Genomic DNA, 9,870 nt, shown 5'->3' with positions numbered 1-9,870 from the left:
CTATATTAAAACCTTTGTTATAAATTTTGAGATCGAGTTATATACATAGTTGGCATATTTAGAAGAAAAAGAAGAGGAAACTTCCACGTTAATTAGTTTGACGAGAAAAATAAAAAGGAACCAATCGATACTTTCACGAGACTTGTTCAGAAGTTAAAATTTTCAAATCATTTAAAATATTCTCCTCAGATCAGATTAAGAATCAAAGATTTCATTTTTAATTAAATGAGACCCGAAAATATATATTCGTGTGTCAGCTCGGTGGATCTAAAATCTATAAATCCAGGTGTACAATTTTTACCATCAGCACTCAGCAGTGACAGCTAGGAAAACAGGTCAAAAATAAAAATAAAATTGTACTGTAACAAATAAGTAAAATACAACTCTTTATCTGCAAAACATTAAAAAAAAGGCTTCACAAAGATTATGAAAGTAAAATGTAGCCATAAGTTTCCCACTAATTAATTAATGACCCCGCTAAACCTGCACTCATTTCATTAATGCGCCAAAATCACTCTCTCCCTCCATTCTAAACCTTACACTTTATTTTCAATTTTCAACCAATTAAAAATGAAAAAAGAGAGCAGTGGGAAAAGTTTCTTAGATTTACACATGATATTCTTGTTTCCTTTTTTCTGTTTGTCTGCTTCTTTTACTACTCCATGTGCTTTTATTAAGTACTGAATGTTCTCTTCGTATTTAAAATCACGAAATTAAATGATATTTTAGTATTCTTAAAATTAGATAAATAAATTAAAACGAAAAAATAACTAATTAAATATTTTTATTTCTTTTTTGAGTGTTGAGCTCAGAGTCACGCACTGATGACTCTCTCTCTTTCACTTTTTTATTTTTCTTGGCAATAGTGAAATTAAAGCTGTACATTACAACTGTCTCTCTATATATAAACTTGTATTTCCATCACTTCCAAGACTTGCACATTGGAGTTTTGAGGTGGAGGAAGAGGCAATTACTTGGACACAAGCACTGTGGTTGCTCTTCAAAGCAAAAGTGGACTAACTTGCTGTGCACCCACATTGCAATTAAGCCTACCCTCCATAAATTTTTCACTTTTTAAAGGCTTCAGATTTCCCTCCACCCAGAAAGAAAAGTTGTGTTCTTGGATGTGTTTGTAAGATTAAAAAAAAAAACAAAAAAGGGAGGTGGAATCATGGAGGTTAACTCAGTTCAGAAGTGGGTTCTGCTCTGGTGTATAGTGTTGTTTATTAGCTCTGGGTTGGTTCACTGTGATGTTACCTATGATAGGAAAGCCATTCTGATTAATGGGCAAAGAAGATTACTTTTCTCTGGTTCTATACATTACCCTAGAAGTACCCCTGAAGTACTCCAATTCTTTCCCATTTATGCTCTCTTTTTTTCTTTTTACTGTGTAAATGTTTATGAAGTGAGCTTTAAAAATGTGGTTTTGTAGATGTGGGAAGATCTGATAAACAAGGCAAAAGAAGGAGGTTTGGATGTGGTTGAGACCTATGTCTTTTGGAATGTTCATGAGCCTTCTCCTGGCAATGTACTTCATTTCTCTCTTATTTCTGTACAATTAGCTTGTTTTCACTCATGTTTTGTGCTCAAAGATTGAATCTTTTTTCATGTTTTGTGTGGGTTTTTCAGTACAACTTTGAAGGAAGATATGACCTGGTGAGGTTTGTTAAAACAATTCAGAAAGCAGGCCTCTATGCTCATCTTCGAATTGGCCCTTATGTTTGTGCTGAGTGGAATTTTGGGTATATTTCTTTTTTACCTCTTCACTAGATCTATAAAACATGTTCATACCAAGAGGTACTAATTTTTACTGTCAATTCCACAGAGGGTTTCCAGTATGGCTGAAGTATGTACCTGGCATTAGCTTCAGAGCTGATAATGAACCTTTCAAGGTCTCAGCCTTCTCCTGAGAAAAATTGAAAAAAGAAATTCACCATTTGAAGAAGATTATCATTTTAAATGGTGGATAGTTAATGAAATTTTAATTGTTTTATGGATTGACAGAATGCAATGAAAGGGTATGCTGAGAAAATTGTTAACTTGATGAAGAGTCATAATCTTTTCGAGTCTCAGGGTGGTCCAATCATACTCTCACAGGTTGTTTATCTTTCAGGATTTTTTATTCCAATTAGTTCATTATACAATTCTTGTGTTTGCTGAAGCCAAATTCCACTAAAACTAGTTCAATTCTCATGTAACCTTTCTGTCTGATCTGCTACTGCAGATTGAGAATGAGTATGGGCCTCAAGCCAAGGTACTTGGAGCACCGGGACATCAGTATGCAACATGGGCTGCAAATATGGCAGTTGGATTGGACACAGGCGTCCCATGGGTGATGTGCAAGGAAGAAGATGCACCAGATCCTGTGGTAAGCAAACTTAGTTGTTAGAGCTTCCCATACTCCATTTGGCATTGTTCTGTAGCATTTTCTAGTTTAGTATAACTTACATACACCTATCAATTTAGATGACAATTTTCCAGTTCATGCTTGCTATAAAAGTTGCCTGTAATTAGCTTTTAAATGACCTGATTTTACACTACAAGTGCATATCAGTTAACCTCCTCCTACAATGAGCCAAACAGTTCTGCTCCTATTGATCCTCTCCAATTTCGCTTCAGTTCCTAATAAAAATCCAAAAATTATACAATTGATTAGCTCTCAAGGCTCTTAAAATAGTTCTATAACTTCTTAAACAACTTTTTCTTACTGTTGATAACAGATCAACACATGCAATGGTTTCTACTGTGATAATTTCTTCCCAAACAAACCATACAAACCTGCAATTTGGACTGAAGCTTGGAGTGGATGGTATGTATTATTGTCTCTTCCTCTTAACTTTTGATTATGTTAGAAGTCGGGTCATTTTTGACTTGTTTTCTCAATAAATTTAAGGTTCTCGGAATTTGGAGGCCCCCTTCATCAGAGGCCAGTTCAGGATTTGGCATTTGCTGTTGCCCAATTTATACAAAGAGGAGGATCTTTTGTTAACTATTACATGGTTAGTTCCATTTCACTACTTCGGCAAACGCCTGATGTAGAAAAATCATAGTACTTTATAAATCAAAAGCATGCATGAAGTCCCATATAGTAACAACATTTCCTCTCTTTGCCTAACAGTACCATGGGGGCACGAACTTTGGACGCACCGCGGGGGGGCCATTCATCACTACTAGCTATGACTATGATGCTCCAATTGATGAGTATGGTGAGTGTAGAGCTGTTGTTTCTCTTTACTTATCTCTTCTCTTTTAAATTTAAACTCACAGGTCTTAGAGTATTATTTAAGGAGTTGTGATGGTCTTTGAAATTGTGGAATGGTTCAGTGAGACCATGTTTCCTTCACTGATATTTGTTCTATAAGGATTTCTCAAAGCTTCCTTGTCTAATTTATGTGCGCTTAAAAAGCTTTGTAGCATAAAAATTTGCCTATGTCATTATTCAGTTCCGCTTAACCAAAAGAGAGTAGTCCTTTAAACTCCCCTTCCATTCGACAGGTCTGATCAGACAGCCAAAATATGGTCATCTCAAGGAGCTTCATAGAGCTGTCAAGATGTGTGAGAAATCCATAGTTTCCGCAGATCCAGCTATCACATCCTTGGGAAACCTTCAACAAGTATATAAATATGCATAAGCATCTGTAATCTTGTCACCATGGTTCATTATTATTTGTCTCTCATTGAATATTCTCTGTTGCTGTAGGCATATGTATACTCTTCAGAGACAGGGGGGTGTGCAGCTTTCTTATCAAACAATGACTGGAAATCTGCTGCTAGAGTAATGTTCAATAACATGCACTATAATTTGCCTCCTTGGTCCATTAGCATCCTTCCTGATTGCAGAAATGTAGTCTTCAACACGGCCAAAGTATGTAATACACCTGTGTGGGAACTTCTGTACATTCAATAGTACTCATGAGCTGCTTTAGCATCTTCCGAAAGATATAGTTTATTTATGCTACTCGCTAACAACTCTGAAAGCAAGGATTTAACAGCTTTTGAATTCCATATGTAGGTTGGAGTTCAAACATCAAAGATGGAAATGCTACCGACTAACTCAGAGATGATATCTTGGGAGACTTACAGTGAAGATATATCTGCATTAGATGACAGCTCATCAATTAGGTCATTTGGTCTCTTAGAGCAAATAAATGTAACCAGAGATACAAGTGATTATTTGTGGTACATAACCAGGTGAGTTTGGTTTGGTATCTGACTATTAAACCTGTTTCCTCGATTTGCTTCTCACGAGGAATTGGATTGTTTGCCAGTGCAAATGTTTTCTTGCTTATCTCTTTTTACTGTAAGACGTGTCTGAAGAGAAGGGGAGAATGGGAAGGGGGTTACGGGTGGAGGGTGGATGTCTTGAAGTACCTCCATTACAGAGAATAATGTGTTCTGATCTTCTAGGAAATTAAGTAAATGTTCCACTCACTCGAGGAGCATTTCTAGATGAATTGTCACTTTCAGTTCTCATATTACTCATCCTTGGGACCTCTCCTACTTCTTTGCATTCAACACTTGTGAGCTGAAAGCTGAAATTTTAGCTTTATGTGACTTGTATGATGTTTTCTTCTGTGTACAGTGTTGATATTGGTTCAACTGAGTCCTTCTTGCATGGTGGAGAGCTCCCTACTCTTATAGTTGAGACAACAGGCCATGCTATGCATGTGTTTATTAATGGTCAGCTCTCAGGTAATGCAGTCAATGATACTTCATCAAAAGTTATCTATGATGTATGCTTAAACTTGGCTAATTTCGATGAATGCTCCTACACATGTTATAGGTTCTGCATTTGGGACGAGGAAGAATAGGAGATTTGTATTTAAAGGAAAAGTCAATCTTCGTGCCGGCTCAAACAGAATTGCACTGCTTAGCGTGGCTGTCGGACTGCCGGTTAGTTAAATTCTCACCTTCGGTCTTCCAAATAGCATGCATACTTGAGATCAATTCAAGTTCGAATAACTCTTGAAGAAAATAAAATAAGTTTCTCCGGTTTAATAGCTTCAAATAAAGTCAACAATAAGTGTTGAGCATCACTAACATATATCAGAATCATTAATCAGCTGTAGTATCACCGATTACTATGCTAGTGAAAAAAACAAAATGCTGGTACCAGGAAGTGAAGAAAAAGAATAATTCTGAGGGGTTAATGTTGCATAGCTTAAAACTATTGAACATGAGTTAATGGCTACTTTCGGCAGAGTTAATGATAATTTGTAGACAATGTTTTCCCTTTTTTCCGCTGGGATTCGCAAAAGCTTGAAACTTAAGCGCACAAGAAAATACAGCCTCACGTTGCTTACCTTGCAGTGTAAGAAGGCCATTGTGCATTCTTTGATTACTATATACCCGTGTGAGAGGAAGATAATGTAAATTCTTCTTTCCCAGCTGTAAAGGGATAGGAAAAAGTTTATCAGAAAAGAAGGGATAGGAAACCAGCTCATCAGTGCAACTAGCTATTATCATCATGATCACTGATGTGTTGAAGCAACACTTTGTAGCTTATTTACAGTCCTGAGATCATTTATACATTTTTTTAATGTACTCTAGATTCTTAATATTTCTGTTTGTTTTCTGAAGAACATTGGTGGACATTTTGAAACATGGAGCACTGGAGTACTAGGTCCTGTTGCAATTCAAGGACTTGACCAGGGAAAATGGGACTTGTCCTGGGCAAAGTGGACATATCAGGTGCGCTAACTTATAGCACTATTGTTCAATCAATCATCAATTATTTCAACTGCAACCTTTTATACTGATATGGACTTACTAACAGGTTGGGCTTAAAGGGGAGGCCATGAATCTTGTTTCGACAAATGGTATTTCTGCCGTTGACTGGATGCAAGGTTCATTAATTGCACAGAAACAACAACCCTTAACATGGCATAAGGTATGAAATTAGGAGTTAAGTTCCAAAGATGCAAGTGATGGTAGTCATATCTCACAACTCATCATATTGCAGGCTTACTTCAATACGCCCGAAGGAGATGAGCCATTGGCTTTGGACATGAGCAGTATGGGTAAAGGTCAAGTATGGATTAATGGTCAGAGTATTGGTAGATATTGGACTGCCTATGCTACTGGAGATTGCAATGGTTGCCAATATTCTGGAACTTTTCGGCCTCCAAAATGTCAACTGGGATGTGGGGAACCAACTCAAAAATGGTAAGCCACTTCTTCCCAGCTATACACTGCTTCCTGACAATTCACTCAACACCATAAATAACTGGAAACTGGAGGTCCTTGTACTGGCAACTTAAAAGATTTTATTTTTTCAGGTACCATGTTCCTCAGTCTTGGTTAAAACCCACTCAAAATCTATTGGTGCTTTTTGAAGAACTTGGTGGAGATCCCACAAGAATTTCTCTCGTGAAGAGATCAGTCACTAACGTATGTTCCAATGTTGCTGAATATCATCCAAACATTAAGAACTGGCAAATTGAGAACTATGGCAAAACCGAAGAGTTTCACCTACCTAAAGTTCGCATTCACTGTGCTCCTGGTCAATCTATTTCCTCCATTAAATTTGCAAGCTTTGGAACTCCTCTTGGAACCTGTGGGAGCTTCAAGCAAGGAACTTGCCATGCTCCTGACTCACACGCCGTTGTAGAAAAGGTACCCTTCTGTTTTGCTTACAGTGTTAAAGGGACAAGAATAGATTGTTTACTTTTGTTCAACCACTCTCTAGGCAGTCTAATCTCCTTTGACTCACATTTTGTTCTTGTAACTTTGCCAGAAATGTCTAGGACGCCAATCATGTGCTGTGCCAATATCAAATAGCAACTTTGGAGAAGATCCCTGCCCCAACGTACTGAAGCGGTTGTCTGTAGAAGCACATTGTACACCTACTCAGAATTGAAGAGTAAAAAAGAAAAAAAGTTGTTCAAATGTTGCATAACTTAGTGTACACCCATGAGGAAAAGGCTAGTGAGGTAAGAATAAAATGTGAAGCAAAGGAAATAGGAGGTAGTAGTTTGGTTGATGAATGTTGTCAAGGAAAACTCCTGATACGCGTTCATTAGGTAGTAATCTTAATTTTGGGGTACTGGAGGGGGGACTCTGTGAAGATAGCATATTTATACATGAGTTTGTTTGTAGATCATTGGGAGTTCCAAAATGCAACTCCCATCTTAGAGTGCAGTCTGGCACCTTTTCTGCTTTTAAATTGGAAAAGTGGACCAGATAAGGTCGTTTATGTACTGTTTAGTCAGTGTGATAGCTTGTCTTCCTGGGAAAATCAAACCCCTTAGGTTCATGTTAGGAACGGATCCTAATATGACCCTTTATAATCGTCTGTGTTGTGCAGTTGGCAGAAAGAATTCAATGGAAAAGTGTATTTGCATCCATATTGTCTTTCATTTACATGTAATTATCCCCCAATATGAAATGAGCATGAGAATTACGCCTAAACAGAAGTACATGGGACTCACTAGAGCATTCTCTTATAAGGTACCATAGTTCCGTTTTGAGTTCACACCCTGCATCCATTTCTTATGGTCCTATTGCTGTTGTTGTTACCCTATGCTTGGATTATTCAACTCTTCTTACAACAAACTGAACGGAAGTTTCTGTAACTGAGAATGCAGTTCAAATTTTGGTTTCCATTACCCATCAATCTTGAGCTGTTACTCTATGCTAGTTGATGTCTTTCTTTATAGCACAACTCCCCAGGATATATTCAATCCTAGAAATTATAGCTACATCGAATGTACTATTTTGAAGACTGTAGTCAACTTATTAGGTTACACTTGTGTCACTCGAGGCAAGTGGGTCACCATTCGATTTGATAAAACTACACTACACTATAACACGGACAGCATAAATAATTCAAATGAAATAACACCCATTGAAATAACTAATGAACACGTTTATCATTCAACGCAAAAATCATTTTTTGATTAGATACGGAATAGTTCAAACTGCAGAATAATATTTGACTTAATAGTAAGAACTTGCAATATCCAACGGAAATTAAATTAATTCTTGCTCATATTAAGATAGATGCCACTCAACCAAGTGCAATATAATATGGATTAAAACATATTAATTAGGCTGATGAAGTACTACTGATGTGCTTGGCAATGGTCTGCTGCAGCTCCTCTTTTTTGGCTCCTACCACCTTATCAACGATCTTCCCCTCTTTGATGAACATGAAGGTTGGCATCGCCTCCACGGCCCAATCAGTAGCTACAGACTGCGACAAGTAAATAAGACATCATCAGTACTTATAACAGATCATTCGTACCAAGAAATTTAATCCTGATATGTTGGATCATATATTGTTAGGTAACATTAATGGAGTTTCGGTTAATTCAATGTTTGGCTCAATAATTTCACCTTCAATTCATCCACATCCACCTTCAGGAAGGTAACAGTGGGTATCTTCTTGGCCAACTCTGCAAGGAATGGAGCAATGAACTTGCAGGGACCACACCAGGAAGCAGTAAAGTCCACAACTATCTGCAACATAATAGTAAATATGAGAAAAATATAGTAGTAGAAGAGGGGTATGTGTAGTAAAGATATCAAAAAAGAAAAAAACATGTCACCAACCAACCTTAAAACAGTTAAGAGACATAAATGACACAACTTGCTTATATGAACGATGAAGTGAACTGTGATTTACTGAAGCTGATTGATAAATTGTTAGGTAGTATTACTAGCACGAAACTAGACACAATCAATCAATCCATGAATATGAAGAGGGATATGATGCCTAAATCAATCACCCAAACGATAATCATACGAATCATACACAAGTACTGAACAAGAGTTAAGAACATCAAGATTTTAAAAAGTATGAAGATAGTGATCTGATAGAGAGAGCCATTTATTTATTAGGTAAAATCTCTAATTTCGAAAAAATAAACATATGTTGTCATCCTAGAACGACCTCGATGTGAAACACGGATGAGCCTAAACAACATAAAGGTTTATCCCTTTTTTATTATGGGTGCAGAGATAGAATATTGTCTACATTGTAGAGAAAATAAATAAATTGGAAAACGATGTCAAGATTTTAATCCTCATAAATCATAATGGAGACCATCAAATCGAACAAGAAACTAAAATGTGAAAAAAAAAAATTTATTTTCTAATTTCAAAACGAAACAGAACGATGTGCAATTGGTTTATATAATCATATAAAACACAGAACCCAATTTTCCTTTTAACAGTTTCCAATTCCCGATCTCGACAAACCCACGCCTAATCAAGATTCGATCCGTAATAACATAATGCAAGAAATCCAACGATGAACGAAGAAAATAATTAATCATACAAGAAAAAAAAAACACTAAATCAAGACAAAACAACAAAAGAGAAAAGACAAGTGTTACCAGTTTTTTGTTATCAATTCCCTTTTGGAGATGTTGGTTCCATTCATCAACGTTGTGGACGCCAAAGACTTGTCCCTCCTCTGCCATTTCTCTGAGTTGTTCTTTTTTCTATGGGCTTCGCAAAAATTAGCTTACCAAACAAGAAAGCTCTGCGCATTCGGATCGGCTCTCTCCGTCTTATATAGGCATTAGCTTAGGATGGAAGCAAGAAGATTCTACATTTACATATATGCCCCTACTCGCTTTTTTTCCCCTAGGCCCATGGAATACGTGGACGGAAACAAACAAAAATTTCACTTTAGTTTTTTCTTTTTGAGATCTTTGATTTCATAACATAACTTTCTTATTTTTTTAGAACTAACGTTAATTTTTTTGATCATTAAAAGCTTAAGCAAATCACGGTGATTTCATATATTATGATTACCTTATTTATTTTAACTTACTATAATAAGATTAGTTTAGATGATTATTATACAGATTGGGTAAAATTATAATATAATATTTGGGGTTAAGTTTAGTGACATAATTTATT

General features: G+C 36.5%; 2 protein-coding genes across 2 annotated transcripts; one reads left to right on the top strand and one right to left on the bottom strand.

The window, feature by feature from the left end:
• Positions 1-843: 843 nt before the first annotated feature.
• On the top strand, positions 844-7,346 carry LOC125849536 (beta-galactosidase 3). Its single transcript, XM_049529623.1, has 19 exons — positions 844-1,342; positions 1,433-1,528; positions 1,630-1,742; positions 1,826-1,892; positions 2,005-2,097; positions 2,225-2,368; positions 2,721-2,809; positions 2,894-2,999; positions 3,119-3,206; positions 3,496-3,614; positions 3,701-3,865; positions 4,013-4,191; positions 4,583-4,692; positions 4,784-4,893; positions 5,581-5,691; positions 5,777-5,890; positions 5,963-6,165; positions 6,279-6,615; positions 6,737-7,346. Exons 1-19 carry the CDS (start codon positions 1,172-1,174, stop codon positions 6,857-6,859), a joined length of 2,538 nt encoding a protein of 845 aa, XP_049385580.1. The 5' UTR covers positions 844-1,171; the 3' UTR covers positions 6,860-7,346.
• A 674-nt stretch (positions 7,347-8,020) lies between these two features.
• On the bottom strand, positions 8,021-9,535 carry LOC125849564 (thioredoxin H-type 2). The gene is made up of 3 exons (XM_049529665.1): positions 9,339-9,535; positions 8,338-8,460; positions 8,021-8,194 (listed from the first exon to the last, which is right to left on the bottom strand). The coding sequence occupies exons 1-3, from the start codon at positions 9,423-9,425 to the stop codon at positions 8,048-8,050; spliced, it is 357 nt and encodes a 118-aa protein (XP_049385622.1). The 5' UTR covers positions 9,426-9,535; the 3' UTR covers positions 8,021-8,047.
• Positions 9,536-9,870: the final 335 nt, after the last annotated feature.

This window comes from Solanum stenotomum, chromosome 12 (genome assembly GCF_019186545.1).
Source record: "Solanum stenotomum isolate F172 chromosome 12, ASM1918654v1, whole genome shotgun sequence".
Taxonomy (NCBI): Eukaryota; Viridiplantae; Streptophyta; class Magnoliopsida; order Solanales; family Solanaceae; genus Solanum; species Solanum stenotomum.
Note: the sequence above shows the minus strand (reverse complement) of the source record. Positions and strands in the feature narration are given on the sequence as shown.

Bases quoted from the DNA above. Each gene is read 5' to 3' on its own strand.
- LOC125849536 (XM_049529623.1), top strand. From the start codon at position 1,172: ATGGAGGTTAACTCAGTTCAGAAGTGGGTTCTGCTCTGGTGTATAGTG. The intron at 3,207-3,495 runs GTGAGTGTAGAG...TCCATTCGACAG, and splicing joins TGCTCCAATTGATGAGTATG to GTCTGATCAGACAGCCAAAA. The intron at 4,693-4,783 runs GTAATGCAGTCA...CACATGTTATAG, and splicing joins TATTAATGGTCAGCTCTCAG to GTTCTGCATTTGGGACGAGG.
- LOC125849564 (XM_049529665.1), bottom strand. From the start codon at position 9,425: ATGGCAGAGGAGGGACAAGTCTTTGGCGTCCACAACGTTGATGAATGG. The intron at 8,461-9,338 runs GTAACACTTGTC...ATTATGTTGCAG, and splicing joins GAATTGATAACAAAAAACTG to ATAGTTGTGGACTTTACTGC. The intron at 8,195-8,337 runs GTGAAATTATTG...TACTTGTCGCAG, and splicing joins TGGATGTGGATGAATTGAAG to TCTGTAGCTACTGATTGGGC.